Genomic DNA, 24,405 nt, shown 5'->3' with positions numbered 1-24,405 from the left:
AGGTTAAGTGACCTGTCGGAGGCAACACAGGCAGGGACAGACCAGTGCCCAGGTCTGGCTGACCCCAGAGCTCTCACCATGTGGGGAGGCAGCCATGGGGGCTGCCAGGGGGCTCCCCACACTTGCTCCAAGGACACTTCTGTTTTCTCAAAGGGTCAAGAGTTGAGGGCTTGTTTGGTTAGGAAATACTTGCAACTTAAAGGATCACTAATCCCACATGGTCCTAACCAAGCTTCTTCCCAGCAGTCTCACCTACAGCTGTCCCATCCCTGAATGTGAAAGAATCCAAGCTGGAATCCAGAGAGAGGGGCAATGGAGACGAGACCGTGAAGTTAAGGGAGGGGACGAACATGGGCCAGAGTTCAGAAGGATTTTAGGTGTTGGTTCCTGAGAAGAAGACGTCAGCATCCAAAAAGCAGAAAAGAGAAAGGCCCTGCACAAGGCGCACACGAGGCGAAGCCTCAGGCTCCCCTGACGACACAGTGGGAATCTGGAAGTGGCCCTCGGACCCACAGGGGAGCTGGCAGGGGAGGGGTCAGAGGCGACAGTCTGTGAGGAGACTAAAAATTAAAAAAAAAACCCAGCCCCAGCCTACAAGAGCCAGCTGGAGGGCACTTGGAAGAGCCACTAGCAAGGTGAGGAAAGACCCAAGCCGCTGCTCTGGCCCAGATTCCCAGAGCTGAGAATGTGGTCTAGACAGGAAGTGATTAAGGCCTGAATGAAGAATTTCCCCAAAAGTCAGGTCAGGGAAAGGACAGAGCTGGCGTACAGTGGGAGGCAGCGCAGGGAGGCCAGCGTGCCCCTCTCCTACCTCCCCAGCAGCCCGGAGAAGTCACAGCAGCCCAAGAGCAGTGACGGCCATCTCCACAGCCCAGTGACCGGCTCACCTCCCACAGCAGGCCGTGGGGCTGCCAGGTGGCTCCCCACACTTGCTCCAACGACACTTCTGTTTTCCCAAAGGGTCAAGAGTTGACGGCTTGTTTGGTTGGGAAATCCTTGCAACTTAAAGGATCACTAATCCCACGTGGTCCTAACCAAGCTTCTTCCCAGCAATCTTACCTAAGGGCAGGTTGGCAGAAAAGATCTTGGTGCCTGAGTTAATGGTAAACTCAGTGAGTCAGCGTGTAAAGTTAGGGTGTGTCCCTGAGCCCCACGGAGCTCCTAGAACCTCCAACATAGGGCCTGGCTCCACTGCAGATGCTCGATAACCAGGATTTGAATGTAGAAACAAGGCTGTGCCCAAACGCTGGTTTGGTCTCAGGGCACATTAATCAAGTCTGTGACTTCTGGGAGCAGGTGTGAAGAGGGCAGTTCAGGATGTGGGGTTGGATCAGCTCGTGGAGCATGGCCAGAGAAGAGAGCGGACAAAGAACCAAGGGGGAACATTCCAGGAGGTAAGATTTCTGTCGTGCACCAGGGAGAACTTGAGACAAATTAGCACTCTCTAGTCAGAAAACCACCATCCAGGGGGACTGCCTCTGCACACACAAGAACAGGCTGGACGACAATCAGCAGGAGAGTTCCAGGGAAGCAGTAAGAACAGGCAACTCCTGTGGACCCAGCCTTCGCTGTGATTCTCCAAACTTATCCAAACTCCTCGTGAATTGCTTTGTATTTTTGGCCTGAATAGCATGACAGGCTACCAAGATCCAAATATTTGCTTCCTATCATATTTCAAGAAAAAGGAGTGGATTATTTTTACTTGTCTTCAAATCTCTTCTTTCAGTCTTCAGAAGGGGTCTCTTAGTTCTAGGCTCCAAATACCCACTGGATGAAGAACTCTTGGATAGACTGTTAACTATTACCAGACCCTGGGTTCAGCTTCTGTTTGTTAATTTGTTTTTAAACAAACACACCAGAGGCAGCATGGAATCCTGGGAAGCACTGCTGAGCCAGAGAGATCCCAAGTGCTAACTGTGGCTACATCTTTTTGGAGCCTTGAGACTCTTGCATGCATGCTAAGTCGCTTCGGTTGTGTCCAACACTTAATGACCCCATGGACTGTAGCCCACTAGGTTCCTCTGTCCATGGGATTCTCCAGGCAAGAATATTGGAGGGGGTTGCTGTGCCCTCCTCCAGGGGATCTTCCCAACCCAGGGATCGAATCCACGTCTCTTATGTCTCCTGCACTGGCAGGTGGGTTCTTTACCCCTAGCACCACCATGGGAAGCCCACTGGTGCCAGTTAATCTCACTGGAGGCTTGGTTTCATCTACTGATTGGAGTCAAATGTTCCTCTCTTCAGGAAGCTGCAAGAATTAATCAGGATCAGGATTTCCCTGGTGGTCCATTGTCTAAGACTCCATGCTCCCAATGTAAGGGGCCCAGGGTTTGATCTCTGCTCAGGGAACTAGATCCCTGTTCAGGGAACAAGCTGCAACTAAAAGACCCTGAATGCCACAATGTAGACCCAGCACAGTCAGATTAACAATTAAATATTTCAGAAAAAAAAAAAGTTAACTGGGATCAAGTATGGAATATGAAAGTGAAGTCGCTCAGTCGGGTCCGACTCTTTGCAACCCCATGGACTGAGGAGCCTGGTAGGCTACAGTCCATGGGGTTTTCCAGGCAAGAAATACTGGAGTGGGTTGCCATTTCCTTCTCCAGGGGATCTTCCCAACCCAGGGATTGAACCCCGGTCTCCCGCACTGTAGGCAGATACTTCACCATCTGAGCCACCAGGGACCCAGCATGGAAAATGCGTACACAATAAGGCTAAAGAAGAAATGTTTAATGTTTGTGGGCTTAATGGTGAGTGAGTGAGGGAACAAAAGAGCACATTTGGACACACAGGTGTACTCCGGGGTGGCTGCCGCTTCTCACTGTCTTCTCCTGAGTCTTGTGAATTTGCGGACACACCTCTGTTTCTGACCTTTGCTACCTGACTGAGCTCCACTACACACTTACTCACCAAGAACGGCTCCAAAGGACTTCCTGTTCTTAGAACTGAAATCCCCCTCAACAGATGAAGTTTTACTCCCATGGAGGCAATTCAGAAGCTATGCCAAGGTTCTTAAGAAAGTTCCGGAAAAGGAGGTCCAGAAATGTGGTAAGCGACACCAGTGTGGTGGAAATAAGCCTGCGGTCTCCCCAGGGAAACCCCCCTGAAAGAGACAATGCTCACTTGGAAAATATGAGTTCTGGTCTGCTTGTTGAACAAACAAAACGACAGCAGCCTGCTTTTGCTGCAGCTACACAAAATGTCCCAGAATGCTGAGGCCGAAACACCCTTCAAGATCAGCCGACCTCAGACCCTGCCATGGCTGCCTCAGACACCCACACACACCCACCATTCAGATGGGAAGACTGAGGAAGAAGGAAGAAGTGTTAAGTGAGCCAGCAGCAAAACAGAGCTGGCTGTAATCTTTCTGCCTTCAAGTTTCCTGATCTTTCCACCACCCAAAGCTGCCTCTCAACTCAGCCAAGCCACACTCCCAGCTCTGAATCAGGGCCTGATTGGCAACAAGCCCCCATTCTCTCTTCAAGGCTCTCAGGAAACCAGTCAGATCCCAGGGTTCCAACCTCTGTTCCCAAATAGACTTAAACTCACGAAGACTGAGCCGGAACCTGGCCAACTCTGGGGACTGTGGAGGTGAGTGAAGTCCCCCCAGTAAGAGATATGCTGGGGCCAGCTCCCAGGAAGAGCGGCGTGGTCTCCACACCCAGGCCTCTGTGGGCCGAGCTAGAGCCATAGAGAGATCATAGACTTATCCCTCAAAAGAGGATTTGTGGTTTGGGTTAATACACACCCAGAGAACCCGAGTAATGGATGCTCTTCTAAAAATTCTCTTTGGCTAACAGCTTTAATCTTCTCACCCATAAAGTCATTCGTCACAGCTGGATCTCTTCTGTTCCTTAGAGGAAGCTGGGCTAAACAGTGGAATGTCATTAGGGGTTGGGAAAACCTTCTGACCGCCAAAGACCGACTATATAGCTCTGAGAGGTGGTGAACGCCCCGTCACTGGATGTATCTAAGGAAAAGTTGGGTAGCCATTTGGTAGAGGAGAGCACGGAAGATTTTTCAGGTCTTTCCTACCCTGACTGTACAATTCTGCATCTATCAAGAAGAGGGGAAATGTAGGGGCCTGGAAGATGGCTGGTGAAGCCCACCGGAAACCTCACCTGGGGAAGGAGAGTGTCTTACCTCGGCAGCCTTGTTTCGCCCCTCGTACAGCAGCAGCTCCTCCGACAACAGGAGGGTCCGGGCGGGGTTGCAGAGATCTAAAGGCTGTAACCAAAGGCAATCGTTCAAAGAGGCCTGGTGGAGAAGGTGGGTGGGGGCGAGGGGGAGGCAGCCTGCCAAAGCCAGCCGCAGAAGACTGCCAGCCCTGCCCCCACACCCCAAGAACCCACACGCCCCCTCATGCACAGACAGAAACAGAAAGACAGAGGCGCTCATCCTGGGCGGAACTGCTGCTGCGACCCACCAGCCTTCACACACTTGCCGCAGGAAGTCGGACCACATGGCCGGGCCTCCCCGCCCCCCCAGCTCCCTGACTGCACTGAGCTCCCGGGCCCTCCCAGCCCCCACACTCCCTCCTCTCTCCTATTCATGCTGTCAGGCCCAGGCTCTCAGGTCACCTCTGGCAGTATCCTGAGAGCCTCAGGCCAGGTTTGGTCACTTGAGTGCCTTCGAAGGCCAGGTCAATCCCTGCTCCACACTCATTAACACACTTGAGTTCCCTGACTCCTTCTCTGCTGTCAGTTCCCAGGGACCAAGTCTCACCCAAACGTCTCACCCTACTCCATGACCCTGCCCCATACCCACTGCGGAGCCCCACCTCCCACTCTCAGTGGGAAAGAACCCTCCTGCCAGTCCAGGAAACATAAGAGATGCAGCTTCGATCCTTGGATTGGGCAGATTCCCTGGAGGAGGGCATGGCAACCCACTCCACTATTCTTGCCTAGAAAATCCCATGGACAGAGGAGCCTTGTGGGCTACTGTCCATAGAGTCACATAGAGTCAGACACGACTAAAGCAACTTAGCACGCACAGGAAAGCACACATAGGCAGTAAAACTAAAGAAAAGCAAGGAAATGATTATCACAAAGTCAGACTAGTGGGTACATCTCTTGGGCGAGGAGGGTATTATAATCAGGAAGAGAGACACACAGCCTCTGGGGTGGTGGGAATGGTCTAGGCCTTTTTCTTAGCGGATATCTATGTTATAATTACCCATTAAACTGTCCATTTAAGTGTTATGCCATTTTTGGCTTATATATTTTACAACTCAAAAGTTTTTATGACTTTTTAAAACTAATTATAATTTTTTGGTAAAAATTTTAAAATGAAAATTGGGCCCTGTGGATTCCAAGACCTTTGTGGTTACCTCCCAAGAAAGAGGAGAGATGGAAAGAATGGCAAAGGGCAGACCCTGCCTACGGAGCTGTCTGGAGAGACACACGTCACCTGCCAGAGATATGCTGCACGCATCCTAAAAAGTATGACTTCAAAGACCCACTGGCCAGTGACAGGCCCAGAAGGATGCCAGGGAGAGCCGAGAAGGCAGGCATGGTCAGAAATGAAGCTCTTGGGGCCATGCCTTCTCTAGGTTGCTGATGAGAGGATAAACCGAGAGTTTTTCTGGAAAGCAATTTGTCAAAATATGTATAAGAACCTTTAAGATGTTTATGACCGATGACCCAGTCATTTCACTTCTAGGAATCTCTCCCAAAGAAAATAATCTGAGAGGCAATTCACGCATGAGGATTTTCATCACAGTTATTTACAATAACAAGCGAGCAGACATAACCCAAGTTTCTGAATAGAAGAGAGGACTGGTTAAATAGATATGAAACATCCCTGTGATAGTGTCCAACCACTGCAAAACACAGACTCAGAGAACACTTAATGGTGTAGGAAACGTTCATGCTGCAATTCTTGTTTAAAATAAGGCAACAGGATAGAAAGTGTCCAGTACAGTCTGGGGTTTTTAATAGGACATGCACAGGAAAGCTATCCGAATGCTCACATGGGTTATATATGTGGGTGACAGAATAAATAAAGGCTTGGAAATGGAGAGGAAGAGAAGGAAAACAAGAGAAAAATAGGAGAAGGGAAATCTAAACAGTCTCAGGCCACCAGCTAGTACTGGCCAGACGTGTTTGCTAAGACCAAGGAGACCAGACAAGATGCCGGGCCTCGAGGCTCACTCGCTTGGTCGTCTCCAAACAACAAAGCGCTGGAGGAGCCAGGAACAGAGCCTTGGCACAGAGGCCCTGCGAGATACAACAGGCAACTGCAGCGTGCCTGCAGCGTGCCCAGAGAAAGGGAAGTGGGAGGGGGACCCCCTTGATGTTGAGCCTCCCTGCCCCCACTCTCCTATTCCTCCCCCAAGCCTCCGCTCCCTCCGTATCATCCCCAGCATCCCGAGCCCCGAAGCTCTTTGGCTTCCCCCAGTTCTAGAACGAGACACCATCTCTGAGTCCCAGAGCGAAGGGCCCTCTCTCTCTCACCTCCCCCAGAGGGAGCCCTGGGGGTCAGCCATCAGCTCACCTGGACGAAGACGGGGAACACCAGGACCTTGGGGGCCAGGGTGACGTAGGTGCCATAGCTTGAGTGCGGGGTGTGCGGCCTCATGACGGGGCAGTTCTGGTAGTTCCCACGGCCCTTCATGGTCTGCACTGTCTTCATCAGCCGACACTTCTTCCCCAGGCCCGTGTAAGACTTCCCTTTACTGGGACTCCCTGATTCTGTGGAACAGAGATGGGGGTGCACTGTGAGGCATTTCCATCCCCCACCACCTGCCACAAAGGCATCGCCTCTGCAGAAACAGGGCACACGGTCTCAGGCCATCGGGTGCCATTTCCAACGGCATCTACCTTGAGCCCAGCCCTGAGCAAGGTGCTGAGAAGATGGGGAGACCTCAGAAGCAAGTCTCTCTCACTCTGGGAGGGATACTGACATGCAAACCTCCACCTCCAGGGCGAGGACAGGGCAGGGAACTGCCAGCTATGATAAAGGTGGCCCAGGACCTGAATCAGGCCTATGGGTTTGGCCTCACACTTTTACAAATCAGAAGGTCTCTCAGATTTGAAAAATCAGAAGATCTGACCTCACCAGGCCCGCAGACCCACATCAAGCCATCAGTCAGCTGGAGCGCTCCAGGTGGCAGAGGACGTGTGCTCCCCCCGGCCTGCGTTCCCGCCCTGGGCACACCCAGCACCACTGACTCCCAGGCCCCTCAAACAAAGAGAGTGGAGGTCCTGTCTCCGCAGTGATAGCAGAGACAGTGGGCTTTCCTAAGACAGGTGGGGGTCGGCCCTCAACTAGCCAAGGGAGCTGGAGAAGCCTGGCCTTCTGAGTCAGTCTGGGATAAGGGGTGGCACTGAAGCTCCAGTTACCGGGGAAGCCCACCAGCTCTGAGCCAGAGAAGGAAAGAAAGAAAAGAAGGGGCTTCCCTGGTGGCTCAGACAGTAAAGAATCTGCCTGCAATGCAGGAGACCTGGGTTTGATCCCTAGGTGGGGAAGATCCCCTGGAGATGGGAATGGCTACCCACTTCAGTATTCTTGCTGGGAGAATTTCGTGGACAGAGGAGCCTGGTGGGCTACAGTCCACAGCGTCACAAAGAGTCAGACACGACCAGCCAGAGGGCTGCACCCAAATCTCACTTCTCTGCTCCCCACTTGGTAACCACCAGCAACTCACTTCCCTGCTCAGACTCTTGGTTTCCTCACTGCAGTTATAGCACCAAGTTCATGGGCCGGCCATGAGAACTAAAGGAGGTGATCCAAGTGAAGCCCCTAGAACAACGCCTGGGGCCTGGTAATGGCGCCATGAAAGTGAGCTGCTAACCCATTGTGGTTCTTATTGTGATTCCTCCACTTAGAAAAGGAAGTTGATCAGGTGCTCCAGGGACACTGGGAAGCCTCAGCTTCATCACAGACAGGAAGTACTCCCTGGCTTGGCCATCAGAAATTATTCTCATCAGAAAAGAGAGAAGAAAGGAGAAACAAGAGAAAGAGAATGAACCGAACCCAGGGAAGAGAGCAGAGGGCTGCAGGGAGTCCCCTCTATAAGGGAACACTGCAGGACACACGTCCACCCCTGGACAAGGAGTGGCACACAGGTCTTTATCGTGTCTCATCCAATGGGCAGAGGTGCACAACACGGAGTATCTAAAAAGTCAGGAATTCTTGGACATAAGCAAGTAGGAGACAAACTCCAGGGTATTCAAGCTCCACACACACCTGAGCCCCTTCAAAGAGTCCCTGCTGCCAGGCGGGCAACTGACCAGCACTTCCTGATCTGCTTGCCTAGCCCACGAGGTCTCCTTCCGCCACCCTCAATCCTGGCAGCCAGGGAGTGAACAGGTGACCTGACCCCAGCTATATTCAGGGAAGCTCCCCACCAACGCGCAGTCCAGAGCCTCAGAGGAAAAACCAACTCAGAAGGTTTCACCCTTGCTTCCTCCACCCACCCCCCCGCCCCTTCTCACAGAGAAAGGTGAGAAAAACAAGTCATCCCTCCCCCCGCCCACACACACAAGTGACCACCCACTGCAGCAGTATCTTGGGGCAGCGCTCAAACTATAATAGCCTAAACCACTTCCTGCCTCTTCAAGGAGTCACTTAGAGGAGAAAGAGCATGATCCAGGATAGGGGTGGGGGCCAGATGCACGGCCAGACACTTTCGCAGCTCCTCATCTGCTCTGACCCTGGACGTCAGCCCCAGAGGGCCCTGTGCTGGCAGCCTCTGCTGAAAGAACCCATCCCAGCCCTCAAGCTCTGCACTGGGTTTGAGTTGGACCAGACACCTGAACTGGAGCACTGGCCTCCTCAGAGATGGGCTGTGCAGCTCTGAACAGGCTCCATCGCCCTCTTAGCCAGAGTGTTCTCCTCCGGGAAGTAGAGATAACACGGATGGCTACCTTGCTGACCCAGGGCAGGCGGGGGCTCCCACAAAAGACCTGATGAGCAAGGGTTTGGTGAATGGTACCAAAGTCTGAGGTCACGAAGATTATAAACCCAAGTCGATGAATAACCTACTCATCAAGGCTGGCATTAAGACGAGGATGCTGGGCCACAAACTGTACCATGAAGGGGGATCCCAGGGTCAGTCTGGAACTAGTCTAATCTGATACAACCAAGCCTAGACCAGACAAGGTGAAACTACACAGCACTGACAAGGCAAAACAAACCCAACTTGGACGGGTTGGGGAGAAGGCAATGGCAACCCACTCCAGTACTCTTGCCTGGAAAATCCCATGGGCGGAGGAGCCTAGTAGGCTACAGTCCATGGGGTCGCTAATAGTCGGACACAACTGAGCGACTTCACTTTCACTTTTCACTTTCATGTATTGAAGGAAATGGCAACCCACTCCAGTGTTCTTGCCTGGAGAATCCCAGGGATGGGGGAGCCTGGTGGGCTGCCATCTATGGGGTCGCAGAGTCAGACACGACTGAAGTGACTTAGCAGCAGCAGCAGCAGCAGCAGCAGCAGCAGCAGATGGGTTGGGTTTGCTAATGCCAAAATCTGGGTCCTGTGTCCCTGGTCTGACCTTTAAAGGCATCCACTTCTTTCCTTCCCAACCCCAGCTGCACAGGGCATTGTAGAATCTTCGCCTTGGGCCTAGAAAGTCATGAGTAAGCCACTCGACATATACCCCTGCCTTCGGGAGGGAAGCAGTCCCATTTTATAGACAAGGCAACTGAGGTCTGGAGCAACTGGAGGACTTGCCTAAGGTCATCTGATCAGTAACTGGTACAAGGTGGGATCACCCTAACCTATGTGGTATGTCTTTGTGTCCCCTGTCCACACACCCTGGATAATGTATAGCAAGTGGGCTTGATTCTTCAAAACTGATTTTTGAAGTATCTGTTTTAAAGAAACAGTCCAAGTTGTAACCCAGCTACTGAGCTCGGTGAAGGCAAACTCCTTAACTTTCCCACCTGCTGCCACTTACACCCTCTGGTCCAAACCCCGATCCACCCCTTCAACAGCTGCTTCACCAACCAAGCACCGTAGTCACTCAGCTTCTGAGGACAGTCCTGGTAGTCATCCTACCCCAGCAGCAGAGAACGTGAGGCTGGGCCACCTTCACAGGGCAGGGGACAATGCCAGGGCATCAGTGGGTTGGGAGAAAATGCCAATGACAAGCAGGCAGGCACCCCAGGCCCTGGAAGGGCACCAGACCCCGTTCAGCTCAGGTTGGCTCAACCCACTCTCCTGAGAGGAGACCAGGAGGCCAGGCAGCCCGGCCAGAGGAGGGGACAGAAGCTGGCAACTGGTGACAGACAGCCTGGGCCTCTGGAGAGCCCTAAGTGTGTTTAAGGGAAGATCTGTGCCCTGAATTCCACCCCTTCCTCGGAACCTGAGGACCAGGAGCCAGGAACGCTCGATCCCTGGTAAGGAGAAAAAAACATCCTTGAATCCCCAAATAATTATTCTCATGAAGAATAAATGAAGTCAGGTCAAGTTCTTAATATAATGCATTCAAAAGTTACCATTGTTATTAACAGCATCATCATTTCCTCACTTGTCCCTCTCCCACGGCCTACATAACTGTGCCCGTCTTGGTTTGCTAAGCACTGTACTGTCAGAGGGGAACCAAAACCTGGATAGGAGTTGGGAGGACACCAGGAGGCATCTCTCGAGAAGGATTCACACCTGCCCGCCTCCGGGGACACACCTGTCCAACTCCCTTCCCCCCGAGCAGCCTGCAAACCCTCAGTGGCAACCGAAGTCACTTCAGTTGGTCACTCAATTAAAATTCTGTTGAGTACCTGCTGTTTGTCAGACCCTGGGACCAGCACCAGACACATGGAGAGGAGCAGGCCTAGGCCCTGCCCTTAATGGGGTCACCATTTAGCAGTGATGTCTCCTCTTTAACCTAATGCACCGACTAAAAGCTTTCTTTAAAACTCAGTGTTGAAACATTACCAGACTTCTCTCCGGAAGGAACACGGATTCACTTCCAACCAATCAAGCCCAAACACCCAAATGCCCCACCTGGAGAGAATGAAGATGCCTTCCATTCTCAACCCTGAGCCTGGTGGCAACCCTTTCCCCCCAAAAGACACCTGCTCTCAGCAAGCATCTTCGTGCTACTGACAGGGGACTGGGAGGGAGCAGGTCGGCAAGTGGCTGGGAAAAGGCCATTCTCAAGGCAGGAGGTCAAAGGACATTCTGTGGGCTCTGAAGGAAGGGCTCAAGGAAATCAGGGTCAGTACCATGGACCACCAGCCAAGGCTGATCTCAGCCTTCCAGATCCCATCTGGCCTTCAGCCAGTGCAGAAAGGACCTAAAAGAAAACCCAGCCCACTCCAGCATCAACTCTGACACCTCAGGCCTCCTGGGAGAAGGTGCTGGTTTTGAGACAGCTTCTCTCACTGGCCCTTAAAAACTAAGGCCAGCATTTTCTGAACAATAGAGAAAAATCCATTCAAACAGCAGAGACGTTTGTGCACTTCAAAGACAACTATCTTCTGTGTAGCACCACTCAGTAAACAGGCTGCTACTCAAAACCATTATCTCCCTCATCCCTCTGACAACCCTCTAAAGTGGGAATTATCAGCCCTGTTTTATAGATAAAGAAACTGAGGTTCAGTGAAGGGTCATTAGTTGTTTAAACTCACACAACTCCAATCTGAGACCTCCCAGCTCTGAATTCCATGCCTCTTTCCTGTGTCAGCCTGACCACGGTGCCTACAGAACCTTACACTTAGTAACATTGGTTGAGGGGCTTCCCTGGTGGCTCAGTAGTAAAGAATCTGCCTGCAAAGCAGGAGATGCAGGACACACAGGTTCAATCCCTGGGTAGGGAAGATCCCCTGGAGGAGGGCATGGCAACCCACTCCAGTATTCTTGCCCACAGAATCCCACGGACAGAGGAGCCTGGTGAGCTGCAGTCTATGGGGTCGCAAAGAGTCGGACTGAAGCGACCAAGTACACGCACATACAACATTGGGTGAATCTCAGCTGAGTGCCTGAGTTCTGAACACTGTCTCCTAGGCTGCTCTGAAAAGATGCCCTCGCTTCCTTCTCAGTTCAGGATTCGAGGAAGAAAGACAGTGGCTCAGTGAGGGAGGAAAGGTCCCAAGAGGAGACAGTCTGTGTCAGTCTGCTGGGGCGCGGTGGGGGCGGGGGGGGGCGGCAGGACTCTGTTGGGAAGGCCTCCCAGCCAGAGGAGGAGGCAGCTGACCTTGCCATCTCTCTGGGGCTCGGAGGGCAGGGCAGCAGAGGACAGACTCACCTTCGGGGATGGCGTCCTCTTGGTACACAGGCCGCAGCAGCTGCAACGGAAAGAGAGAACCCCTCAGCCCAGCCACGGGGCAGACAACCAGGCAGGCTGCTCAGCCCTGGCCTGGGGATAGCAGGGAAGCCCCTCAGGGCATGAGGGCAAGACTGCCATCCTGCTAAGAAGCCAAGAGGGGGCTTGTAGGGAACACAGGCTCTAGAATCCTCCAGAATGTTTGAGTATAGTGAGGCTTTAGCTGTCATCGAGTTTAACTCCTTGGCTGGATCCCCATTTCCTTGATGGCAACTTGTTCCAAAGCATGTGCTGTGGAACACTGGCCCTAGGGACCTAACAACTCTGCTACAAAGGGGGACACCATCAGGGGAGTTTGGGAACCACTCTGGCGAACAAGGGTGAACCACCTTCTTCGCTGCAGGTGCCCTCAGAACCTCAAGCAGGTGAAGACGCACTGGGAATCTGCTCCAAGAGGAAGAGAGCAGGAGGTATTTCTCAAGCTTACTTGACCTCAGGACACATTTTACCCAGAGTACCTCAGGGGAACCGTGTCTTGGGATACACACACACCATCACCCCACCTCACCATCTTGAAGTTCCTTCGACAGGCGCTCGCTCACCGCCCACCACGTGGCCCATTCTGCTATGGAAAAGCGCCGTCTGGCAGAAGGCGCTTCCTTCTTTCGAGGTGAAATCTTCCACCCCATGACATCCCCTGGTCCTGGATCTGTACCCTGAGACCACAAAGATCCAGCTGCTCCCTCTGCCCAGGACAGCTTGACAGGATGGCCCTTTGGAGTGACCGCTTACCCCACATCCCTGCTCCCTACGCTGAGCCCCTGGGAGGCTCCTCCCAACACAGCTGAGTCTTTGCCTCTTCCTGGCTTCACTCAGGGACCCCAGCCCTTCACCTTCCCGGAATGGCAGTCCATACCTGGCTCCCAGGGTTCAGTGGGGCCAGGATGATGTAGTTGGGGTCAGTGGGGGCCGTGGCGCGGGACAGCGCGGGCAGGGTGTGCTGGCTCCCACGCTTGGTCAGCTCGGTGTAGCGCTCCCAGCCGCCGAGCAGTAGCCCATCCGAGCTGTCACACACCAGGTGGCAGCTGTGGCGCTGCTCCGGCCGGGCCTGGGCCCCATGGGTGCAGTTCTTCTCCCGCTTATTGGGGGGTGACAGGAGGTCAAGGGTCGACTTGCAGGAGGCCCGTCGCAGGACCCCTCCATCTGGCCCTGGCTTGACCTGGGGGACCATGCGCCATACAAGCAGGACGATCTCGCTGGGGCAGCTCCTGGAAGTGGCGGGGAGAGGGGATCACAAAGAGACGTTGAGTCTGCTGCTGCTGCTGCTAAGTTGCTTCAGTCGTGTCCAACTCTGTGCGACCCCATAGATGGCAGCCCACCAGGCTCCTCCATCCCTGGGATTCTCCAGGCAAGAACGCTGGAGTGGGTTGCCATTTCCTTCTCCAATGCATGCGTGCATGCTGAGTTGCTTCAGTCATGACCAACTCTGTGCGACCCCATGGACAGCAGCCCACCAGGCTCCTCTGCCCACAGGATTCTCCAGGCAAAAATACTGGAGTGGGTTGCCATTTCCTTCTCCGGAAGTTGGGTCTGGGGGAGACCAAAGTCAGGCAGGGTAGGGGCCTGCGGAAAGGAAGAAAGTGGAAGGGGATGGGGCAGCCCCCAGTGCTAGAACAGGAAAGGATGCAGAGGCCAGCTAAAGCAGAGACAGCAAAGGGGTCCCTGAGGTCAATTCGAGTTGACTGGCAAGGGCTGGGAAGGGCATTGGTAATAAAGAAAGAAGACCAGATTCAACTAGTGATGTTCCTCCTGAACACAAAGTACAAGCAAGCAAGCCACCTGTGTAAACCCCTCACCCAGTCATTCTAGAAGCAAACCTAAAATGGGGCTGTAACTCAGAGGGTCAAAACTGAGGGGTCCCATACATTTAGGGACTTCCCTGGTGGCTCAGACGGTAAAGCGTCTGTCTACAATGCGGGAGACCTGGGTTCGAGCCCTGGGTTGGGAAGATCCCCTGGAGAAGGAAATGGCAACCCTGGAAAATCCCATGGACAGAGGAGCCTGGTAGGCTACAGTCTACAGGGTCGCAAAGAGTCGGACACGACTGAGCGACTTCACTTCACTTCACTTCATACATTTTAAGTCTTCCGTGGTGTCAGATGGTAAAGACTCTGCCTGCAATGGGTTGCCTGAAATGGCATGGAGAATCCCATGGACTGGCAGGCTACAGTCCGTGGGGTCGCACAGAGTCAGACACCACTGACCCACTAACACTATGTACCACTATGCACCACTATGTACCAGGATACATTTTAAAGAATAACTGTTTAGTTATACAACTGAAAAAACTCTGCAACATCTACCCAGCCTAGAAGACAGAAGGCTTAGCTCTGAGGTAGCAGAACTAATGAGCTCAAGGAGAAAGCGACCCCCTGGAGCCACGCCGTGAACCACAGGGTGTGTCTGAGAGCTGCTTCTCCCACTGTTTGCTCTGGAATTCAAATTTGCTCCGAGCCTGAACCTTCCAGTTTCAGGCCAAGTAACTGATTTCCTGGGAAGCAAAGCAAATGGCTCGCAGATGTGAAGGAGGGACAGGCCAGGCGTGTGCCCAGGGCTGGGGAGGGGAGGGGAGGTGCGAGGCAGCCCCAAGCCCCAGGCCGCCCACCACGCCGGTCACCGGATCTCGTGAGCCAGCTCCACGCATTTCCAGTGCTCCACGGGCCTCTCGTTCAGCCGCAGTACCGTGTCCAGCTGCTGCAGCCCTGCCTGCTCAGCCGGGCCCCCTGCAGGGACAAATAAAACTCCTGGAGCCCATAACCCCCTCGGAGGGCCTGGGGGTCCTTTGCCTCCACAGTGACCTTGGACAAGGACCGCTCCCCTCTGTTTCTTCATCTGTGAATGAGGGCCTGACCTTGGAGGTGCTCAGGAAGGATCTTGAAGGAGCTTCCCCTTTGCCATCATTTCCTCCCTGCCCGCAGACCCAGTACTGGCTGACCTCTCTGCTGCCAACCTCCCCACCAGGCCCCCTCCCTCCCCAGGAACTCTCACCCTTCAAGAACCCTTCTTTGCTGCCAGGCCCCCAGATGGCCACGTCCCAGCTCCTCCTCTTAGGATGCTCACTCTGTGACTAGGAGAAGTCTTTTCTTTGTGAAAAGTAGAGAGGGAATGACTATTTTAAAGGGCTCATCAGGCTGGACTAGGATAAAATACTGATTCCAAATCAAGTTCATAAACGATTCTTATTTTCCCATGCAGCCATTGCTGAAAATATAGGTTTAGTTCCTGTTTGAAATGACTGGGAAACAAAATATAAAAGCCTATCTTCACTTTGATTAAAAACAAAACAAAAAAAAGAGTAGGTGTATTTTCATAGACCTCACTTTCATCTGTGGTCATTTAAAAATATTATTCTTTTCATTTTGAAAGGCCAGGACTCTTCATTCCGGGTTGGGGATCCCCTTTCAGTTCCAACATCTTGTTTGCTAAGCCTGGGGCTGCCATCACCCAAGACGCTCACTCACCGGAATCCACGGCCTGGACTCGGACCGGAGAGTCGCAGCAGATGGTGAAGCCAAAGCCGTCCTTCCCCCGCGGGATGGTGATCTAGGACACAGCCCTGCCCGGTTAATCCCAGAAGCCGGGAGGCTGTGCCTCTGCTCCAAGGTCGGGAAGCCCACGGGCCCCACCCCAGAGCCACCTTCCTCTCCAAGGTTTCTGGAGCCAAGAAGGAGGCTGGCCGGCCCCTCGCCGGCCCTATCTCTGCCCAGGCGTCTTGAGCACTGGGTTGTGGGCCAAGTAGGAAGGCTGGGAGCTCAGGAGGTAAGCCAGGCCCGGGACCGACAGAGCTCCGAAAGGGTGCATCTCACCATCTTCAGCCCTGGCAGACACGTGGCCTGGCTCTTTACCTGAGGGCCTGCCACACTGCCTGGCTCCACCTCACCTGAGCCCCACTGCTTGCTTGATCCTTTCCTCCCTCCTCCAGCGCCTCATGGAGCATCAGCCCAGGGCTGGCCCCGCGCTGAAGGCCCAGAGACAAAGCTGAGCTGCCGGCTGCCCTCCCAGAGCACAGGGGAGGGAAGACAGGGGAAGGAAGACAGGGATGCACACACTCACTCTCAGGCCAAGGGGCGGGGGACACATCCTGGGAGGGTCTCAGGGCCATCTACCATCAGGGCTTCCAGGTACCCAGTGAGGGCTCCCAGGTGAGGGGGAAAGTGAGGGCACAGTGTCGGCTGAACCTGAACTAGCCGGTGACCTCCCTGTGCCTGCTGCGGCCTGTGTGCATGGCAGGTCCACAGCCCCTCCTCTCAGGAGTTCCCTGAGAGGGCCCTGCCATCTGCATGCTCCTTTCAAAGCAACAGGCAATTCCTGGTCTTATGCAGATCTCTCCAAAGCAAAGTGGGACATGATAAACGTTAGAGCGAAAGGTGAGGAGGGTGCTAGGAAGACTCCTCTGTGCTTTGACTTTAGAAGACAGACTTGGTGCATGGCAGGAGCCAGCCAGCGCTCTGTTCGTGTGGATGGCACAACAGTGTCCCACCAGCAGCGGTCCACTGGTTTAGTTTAGTGTGGCCTTGCTGCGGGCCCTCTCTGCACACCCCATTTAGGCTTTGTGGGGAGTGCAGAAGGCCTAGCCCCTGCTTATTCCAAGAGCGATTCCTGGCTGCTCAGAGCAGGGCACCCCCACTCTCACCCCAGGCAGGCTGAGGAGGAAGCCAGCTCAGCAACCCTGGAGGAGCTCAAGGGTCAGGGCCTTGTGAGAAGACTTCTATCTCCTTCCTTTAAGGGCTGCCTCTTCCAGGTTGGGCGCCTGGCATTCACCTGCCAGTTGACCTCAAGGCCAGGCATGGGAAAGGGGAGGGCCAGGGAGCCTGGGGTGGCCAAGGCACTTGGATGCTGTCAGGAGGCCCCTGAGGCTCTGCTTCCCACCAGCCCTGGGCCTGGATTCAAAGCGAGTTTGTAAAACAGGAAATCTGACAGACAAGGGGAAGGGGGGGGTGCAGGAAAATACCCCGTTCCCATAAGAATTCTGGGAAAACACACAGCTAAGGCAGGAAGAGAAAAAAATGGAAAGAAAGAAAGAAAAACAAACTCTGGAGTGAGTGCGGAAAGCCCAGGCTGAAACCAAGGGACGACGGCAGGAGACCAGTCCACTCCAGGTGATCGGCGGGGACTTTAGGGGCCTTAGGGCGACCCTCAACCAGGCCGAAGCTGGGATGCCAGCACTTTCCCCATCACCCCGGTGAGGGCCATGGCCCCTCCTGCTGGGGGCATGGCTCTGGAAAACAGCTCCCAGTGCCCAGTGCTGACAGTCTGGGGACAGGCCTCCAGGGCTGAATCTGGAGAACAGGAGGGTGTGCCAACAAAGCCTGCTCCCCACATCTAGGCAGGACTGTGGACAGGAGACCCCTCTGCCTTTCTCGCCACCAGCCTGAGCAGAGCCAATCCAGATAACAGTCCAGGCCAGCTGGGAAGAGGGGAAGAAGAGAGGGTGTGTGCTCGGTGCGAGGGGTGGGATTGCGAGAAGGAAGCAGGATCATGCTCTGTCCGTTGTGTCCACCAACCTCGTTGATAGTCTCCAGAGAACATGATCATCACTGCAGCCCTGATGCAGGGCTGGTTTTAGTGTGCCCATTTTACAGAGAAGAAAACCGAGGTCTAAAGCAAATGAAGCTCTCAGGGTCAGGAGGCAAGGGGAGCAGCCCTGCCCTAGCTCTGGGATCTCAGGAACTCCTAGCAGAGGCCATCCTTCCGGGGTGGGTCCTGCTGTTTCCTGTCCAGAGCAGGAATTGCTACCGCTCCCAGATCTCTCCCATGCCAGCACCTCTGTTCTACCCTCCTGCCTGGTTTCAGACCTTCTATCATGGAGGGTCATAGATTTCAACCCAAATCCCCAAATGCCACATTTATTGAACACCCTGCACCGGGCACTTCACACACATTCCATTACTCTCACAGGCATCATCACATCATCATCCTATTTCATTGACAGGAAGACTGAGGCTCAGGGAGGTAAACATCGTGCAGAAGAGCCAGAGCTCAAAAAGGGCAGAACTGGATGAGAGCCTGGGTTTGGCACAAAGCTAGTGCCCTGAACCCTGTACCACATTCTCGCAGAGGATCCATTTGGAACTTCAGTCTCAGAGCCCTGGACACAGACTGGGTGGGGGCACTCATGTCTGACCCTACTCTGACTGCCAGCGAGCCCCGGTCCTCAGACCTGTGGTCCCACATGACCGAGGACTTCTCAACCTCCCAGCCAGCGCCCCCTCTGCCTCACCACCCTGCCACCCAGTTGCCAGTGTCGCCAGGGCTGCTTCGCAGGCTCTGGAGGGTGAGAGGGCCCTGAGAGCTGGGGACTGCAGAGAGAACACACAGGTCCTGCATGAGGTGCAGGAGGCCCCCTCTGAGCATCTCCCCAGACCTAAGCCTGCCTGTTTGAAAGAGTTCATGATCCAGATTCCAATCTGTTCATTAAAACACAGAGGGACGTTGTATACTGAAGAGTCATCCCAGAGTCCCATCAGCTTGGATATTCCCCAAATCTGGACATCCCTTGCCTTCACCCTGCCTATACCTTGACTTTTTTATAAGAAAAAAATGTCCCTCACGTTTCCAGAAGAGTCCTAGGGGCTGAGGGAATCATCCTTCCACGCTGCCCCACATCCTAACAGTGGAGCCTCAGAGGCAAATGCTCTCAGTGAAGCTGAGCTCTGGACCCACCCCAAGGCATCACAGGTACCGGGAAGGATAAACATGTGTGCATACAGACACATAGACACAGCCTATCTCACACACAAGCACACACCAATACATGCGAAAACACAATTGCACATACACGACACAAGACAGGTGCTGCCGCCCCATCAGAAGTAGGAAAAGTTAGCAAAAAAAAAACCTAAAAAACACAAATCCAGTTGCTCAGCCACCTAGCCACTTCCAATCTTGGGCTGGAGATGCTCTTTGTAACGCACACTCCTCCCAAGTAAAAATGACAGAAAATCAACTAGACAGTCTCAGCTCAGATACCACCCCGCCAGTGGTTAGGATGGCACAGGGCTGGCCTCTGCTGCTCCTAGGGAGGGGCGGCAGGTACAGGCTACCTGGGGTCCAGTTCCTGCCTCTGTCCTCCCCCCAGATCACAATGAAACTGTGAGGGGCAAGAGGAGGGAAGGAAGGCCCTGCGGGGAGAGAAGCCCTTCTTGGTGAGCCCCACCCCTGACCCCTAAAGACACCCCGTGGACCGCTCCCCCCGCCCAGGGGCCAAGCACCCACCTGGCGGTAGCGGCGCTCCGAACACACCTTGCAGAGCCCATTGAAGCGGTTCATGACTGCGGGTCCTGCCTCGGCTGCCGCCCCATGAAAACCCGGCTCTCCCCACAGCAGTGGGAGCCCGCACTGCGCCCCGTCAGCCTGGCATGACCGCCCTGGGAAGCCCGCCCCGCAGAAGAATGGCAGGAAATCACCTCTCACCTCCCCAGGCCCTGTCTGTGCTGTGTGCCTCTGGACGATAAGCCCGAAGGCTTCCTGAAACCTCCGAATGACAAGGAAGAGGGAGAGTTTTGTATTAAAATTCCTGTCACTAGTTAGTATCCCCCCGGCCCTGGTGGGGAGAGGGCGCCTTTTTTCTGGCAGCATTCTCCGCCATGGGCCACTCCGTGACTCCAGTGTTCTCACAAGCACCCCTGGCTGGAGGAGAACCCAGGCAGAAAACACAGCCCACTCTGTATCAACACTGCCTCCCCCTGCAAATCCCAGGGTCCTCAGTAGCAAACACAGATAACTAACTCAGCCTGAGGACTTAAGGATGCTTGGGATGGGGTGGGGTGGGGTGGGGGTTGCACCCACAGACTTTCCATGCCAAGACAGGGAATACAAAACATTTGGAGTCTGCCTGCCACCCAGAAGGCACTTAAAGGTCAGCTTTCTCATCCATGTACATGGGCTGCTTTAAGGAGCTGATGAGAAAGCATCAGTCGGTCAGTTGTGTCCAACTCTTCAGCGACCCCATAGACTGTAGCCCACCAGGTTCCTCTGTTCACAGGATTTCCCAGGCAAGAATGCTGGAGCGGGTTGCCATTTGATGACAGACCATAAAGTCAAGTCAGAAAGGGATTTCCAGTTACTAGATAATCCAGCCTCCTCCCTTTACTGGTGAAGAAGTGGGGGCCTGGAGCCATTGCAATGACAAGCAGGGCGGGATGGGGCTGGGATCAGAGCCCCAGTCTTGATCTCCGACTTGTGGAGCAGAGCCTGGGGAGCCGAGAGCCCCCTCCACCCACCTGAGGAAAACAACCCCGCCACTCACATCCTTGATGCCAGAGAGGGTCCCTCGGTCCAGCCCAGCTTTGGTTGCTGAGAGAGTGGGTAGGTCACCCCAGTTTCCCAGCCTCCATCACCCCATGCACACCTCTCGGGGTTCTCCCTGTGCCCTCCCCAAGCCTCTGACAATCACGCCCAGCTTGCTGAGTCCTACGGACATCTCCAAGTATACAAGCCCAGGAAAATCAAACACACCTCGCAACAATGCGCCTGTGTACAAAGCCCAGCCTGAAGCAGGACTCTCCCAGGCCACCTAGAAACCTGCAGTGTTGATGCTCATGCAGTTCCCACGAATCCCCAGGGAGGTTCCCAGGTCACCATCCTCTCTGTGCTCGGCATGTACGGAGAGGGGCCTTTAAGTTCCCCCACGGAAGCTAGAGGAAAGCTGTGAAACTCGGCACAAAGCCACAGAAAACAGACCTGGCAAGTTACTCTAACACTGTACTATCCTATATGGTAGCGAGTAGACACAAGTTGCAGTTGAAATTAAAATTAATTCAAATTAAGTAAAATTTAAAATTCAGGTCTTTGGTCATACTAGCCATATTTCAAGTGCTCAGTAGCCATAGGTGGCTAGTGGCTGCGGGCCTGAGCATCACAGCTCTAGACTGTACATTCCATGAGGACAGGGACCTCTGAACTGTGGACAGCTATAGGTCAGCACCTGGCACAAGGCCTGGCCCATGTAGATGTTCAATAAGTATCTAATGAATGAGGCACTTCCCTGGTGGTCCAGTGGCTAAGACTCTGCACCCCCAAAGTTGGGGGGGTGGTGCGGCCAGGTTTAATCCCCCGTCAGGGAACTAGATTCCACGCGGCAGCTCAAGATCCCACATGCTGCAACTAAGACCCAGCCCAGCCAAATAAATAAATATATTTTTAAAAAACCCTAATGAATGAATGAGTGAATGATCTGAGTAAATGAAACGGAAAATGTCTTAGAGATAACAATACACCTAAATGTCACATGTTCTCACGGAAAACGTCACTGTCCTGTTTTCCTGACTAGGCCACTTGCAAGAGGCAGCCATACCCGAAGCCGTAATTCAGATGCCACCTCTGCTACTTGCTGGCTTGTGGCTGTGGAGAGTGACCTAACATCTCTGAACCTTACACATCCCGCTCATCTGGGGGATTGGTAGTTAACAACCACCTCAGAGGTGGCAGTGAGGGTCATGTTAGGGAACAACAGCGGGCCTGCTCAAGTGCTGGGAGCTTGTTTCTCCCTGTCTGAGTTGTTAGGGAAAACCAGAAATCACTCCCATGGCCAGCAAAGAGACGGATTTGGATAAATATCCCAGAATCCCCGTGGGAAGGTTCCTCTCCAGATTTGAAGCCCTAAAGAAGTGAGAACCCATCTCATAGTTTCAGGCTCCGTGACAGCCACTCCATGACATCGGGGCGGCGGGGGCGGCGGTGGGGGGTGGGGGGCGGCGGCCGGTGCTGAATCTGAAGGTGAGCTGGGTCACAGCACTGGGGGGAAGCAAGGGTCTGAGAGGACCTCGGGAAGGAGGATTCGACTTCAAGAGACCAGAAGTCAGTATGACCCAGACGCCTCCATCTCCAGGGACCAGGGCCTGGCTCTCTCCCTACTCCCGCATCAAGTGTGAATAACCCAAGGAAAGCACAGAAATAACCTCTTCAAAATGCACAACTTCCTGGGTCTCCAAGCACCAAGTGACTCGGAGTCTCAGGCACCAAATGCTGCCTTGTTCAGGGATCTCCTGGGCCAAGGGACTGACCAGAAGCAGGTTAGAGCCCAGAGCAGTGCTCAGGGCCCGTCAGTCCTGCCCAGGCTTGGGCCTACCTACCTTGAGTTTCTCCCCATTCTCAGCATCCTCACCTCCCGGCATGCTCAACAACGGTTCTGGAAGGTGACACAGCAGAGTCAGAAAGTCTCTACTGGCATCTAAGTGCCCGTCCCACAGACCACCCTGAGGCCCAGGCCAGGGTGCCAGGCCCACGTGGTGCCCAGGTCACTGCTGGCCTCCACGGTGTGGTAGTGCCCCAGCTCGGGCCAGGCAGAGGTCAGGAGCCAGGTCTGTGTCCAGGAAGGGCAGAGCACAAGGCAAAAATCCTCAGGTCCCACAGCAGGGCCCACACGGCCTGTCTGCAGAGGTGGGCGCCCCAAGGTCAGCCAGGCAGCCTGTAGGGGGTCCTAAGACCACTGACCCTGAGGAGCGGGCCATGCAGGAAGGTCCAGAAGCCCAGCCCTCCGTGATCTAGAGGCCAGGGGAGCTGAGCCACTTGGGGTCAGGCCACAACCCTCTCCAAGGAAAGCCCAACCAGAAAAGTAAAGGCGTCACGGACAGGAGGCTACGTTCTAGCAGGTGCCCATGAGAAGTTCCTGGACCCAGAGTCTGATGGCGGCCTGGGGTGAGGTGACTGATGCCACAAAACACAGTGACTGATGCTACGATGCAGGAGGGGAGGAGGCGAGCCCCAGGCCAGCAGAGCGTCTGGGCAGAACTAAAGGTGGTGTGCACGTACCTCTCAGGGGCCGCAGTCTCCGCCTGGCCACCTTCAGGTGTTTGGTCCGGCCCAGGGCCTCCCCCAGCAGGTAGTACCAGCCACTGATCTCCTGTCGTGAGAGAAGGCGTGACATTCTCAGAGAAGGCAGAGGGCACGGGGCAGGCAGCCACCGATCTGCTGAGTGCCTTCCTCAGGAGCAGAATCTCTGCAAGGACAGATACGCAAGCCTCCCTTCCACAAAGGGAGCTGCCATGCCTGCACCTCCAGGAAGCCCTTCCTGAAGGCAGAGCTGGTCCTCCCCTTTGCTGAATTCCCATCGTCTCTTGTCCCTGAAGAACAGGTCAACTCACAGGCCAGCCTCCCCAGCTACGCCGTACAAGGCTCTGTGATGTGCCTAGCACTGTTCCTAGCACACAGAAAGTGAAAGTGTTAGTCACTCATTCATGTCTAACTCTGTGTGACCCTATGGACTGTAGCCTGCCAGGCTCCTCTGTTCATGGAATTCTCCAGGCAAGAATACTGGAGTAGGTTACCATTTCCTTCTCCAGGGGATCTTCTCAATCCAGGGATCAAACCCAGGTCTCCCACACTGCAGGCAAATTGTTTACCATCTTAGCCACCAGGAAAGCCTGGTACACAGAAGGAGCAAAATAAAGGTTGACAAAACAGAAGGGAGGGAAGGGAGGAAAACAGGCAACCTGAGACTCCTGAACAGGCTCCAGGTGGGGGTGGAGGGACGTCTCCACCCAAGAAGGAAAGCCAAGGCTGCAGTTTAGATATTTGGGACCCACATGCAGAATAGAGTTCTCAGCCACCTACCCCAGACTTCACTTCTAAGACACAGAGCTGGGTGGCAGGATGGAGCAGGTCACCAGGACATCTCCAGGGATGTGCAAGAGGAGCACTCCCTTCCCTGCTCAAAAGCCTCCAGTGCGGGGGGTGCAATCCAAGCAGAGGTGGGTAAGGGTCTGGCCACCCAGAGACAAAGCCCTCCAGATCCCAGAGTCCTCACCTGCCTGAAGGAAAGCTCCACCAGGATACTCACTCCATCCCCGAGCACTAGCTAGGCCCAGAAACACAAGACCCGGCCGACAACATCAAGGGGCTCCTGGAACAGACCACGAGAAGCACCCAGCCTTCATCCTCCAGAACAGGGGCTGCTCTGAGCTCTGAAGGACCTATCAGTGTCCTTAGAGAAGACAGGAGACTCAGAGCCTCCTGGGAAGACTTGGAGCCGCCTAACAACTGGTCTCTGATGTGAAAGAGCTAAGATAGGGGAGCGATGGTCACAAAGGTGACAAACAGTGTGGTCTCAGTGGGGTACCATCTCACAGACAGAAGCCCTGGCCCAGGGCTTCCAGACCAAAGCCTCCACCCGTACCAGGCCCGGCCTAGATGG

General features: G+C 54.2%; 1 protein-coding gene across 6 annotated transcripts in view; it reads right to left on the bottom strand.

The window, feature by feature from the left end:
* RGS3 (regulator of G protein signaling 3) overlaps window positions 1-24,405 on the bottom strand; it is a 137,997-nt gene that overhangs the window by 78,983 nt on the left and 34,609 nt on the right. For 3 of the 6 annotated variants that reach the window (XM_068974437.1, XM_068974435.1, XM_068974439.1), the window contains exons 7-14: window positions 23,025-23,115; window positions 22,346-22,401; window positions 15,734-15,815; window positions 14,890-14,995; window positions 13,129-13,480; window positions 12,195-12,234; window positions 6,496-6,692; window positions 4,144-4,227 (exon numbers count right to left, since the gene is read on the bottom strand). In XM_068974437.1, the coding sequence (XP_068830538.1) occupies window positions 4,144-4,227; window positions 6,496-6,692; window positions 12,195-12,234; window positions 13,129-13,480; window positions 14,890-14,995; window positions 15,734-15,815; window positions 22,346-22,401; window positions 23,025-23,115 (1,008 nt within the window). Of the gene's footprint in view, window positions 1-4,143; window positions 4,228-6,495; window positions 6,693-12,194; window positions 12,235-13,128; window positions 13,481-14,889; window positions 14,996-15,733; window positions 15,816-19,487; window positions 19,585-22,345; window positions 22,402-23,024; window positions 23,116-24,405 lie in introns of those variants that run through there. The other 3 variants (XM_068974436.1, XM_068974438.1, XM_068974440.1) reach the window with 1 other exon arrangement.

This window comes from Capricornis sumatraensis, chromosome 6, assembly GCF_032405125.1.
Source record: "Capricornis sumatraensis isolate serow.1 chromosome 6, serow.2, whole genome shotgun sequence".
In the NCBI taxonomy this organism is placed as follows: Eukaryota; Metazoa; Chordata; class Mammalia; order Artiodactyla; family Bovidae; genus Capricornis; species Capricornis sumatraensis.
This window is presented reverse-complemented; position numbering and strand designations above follow the sequence as displayed.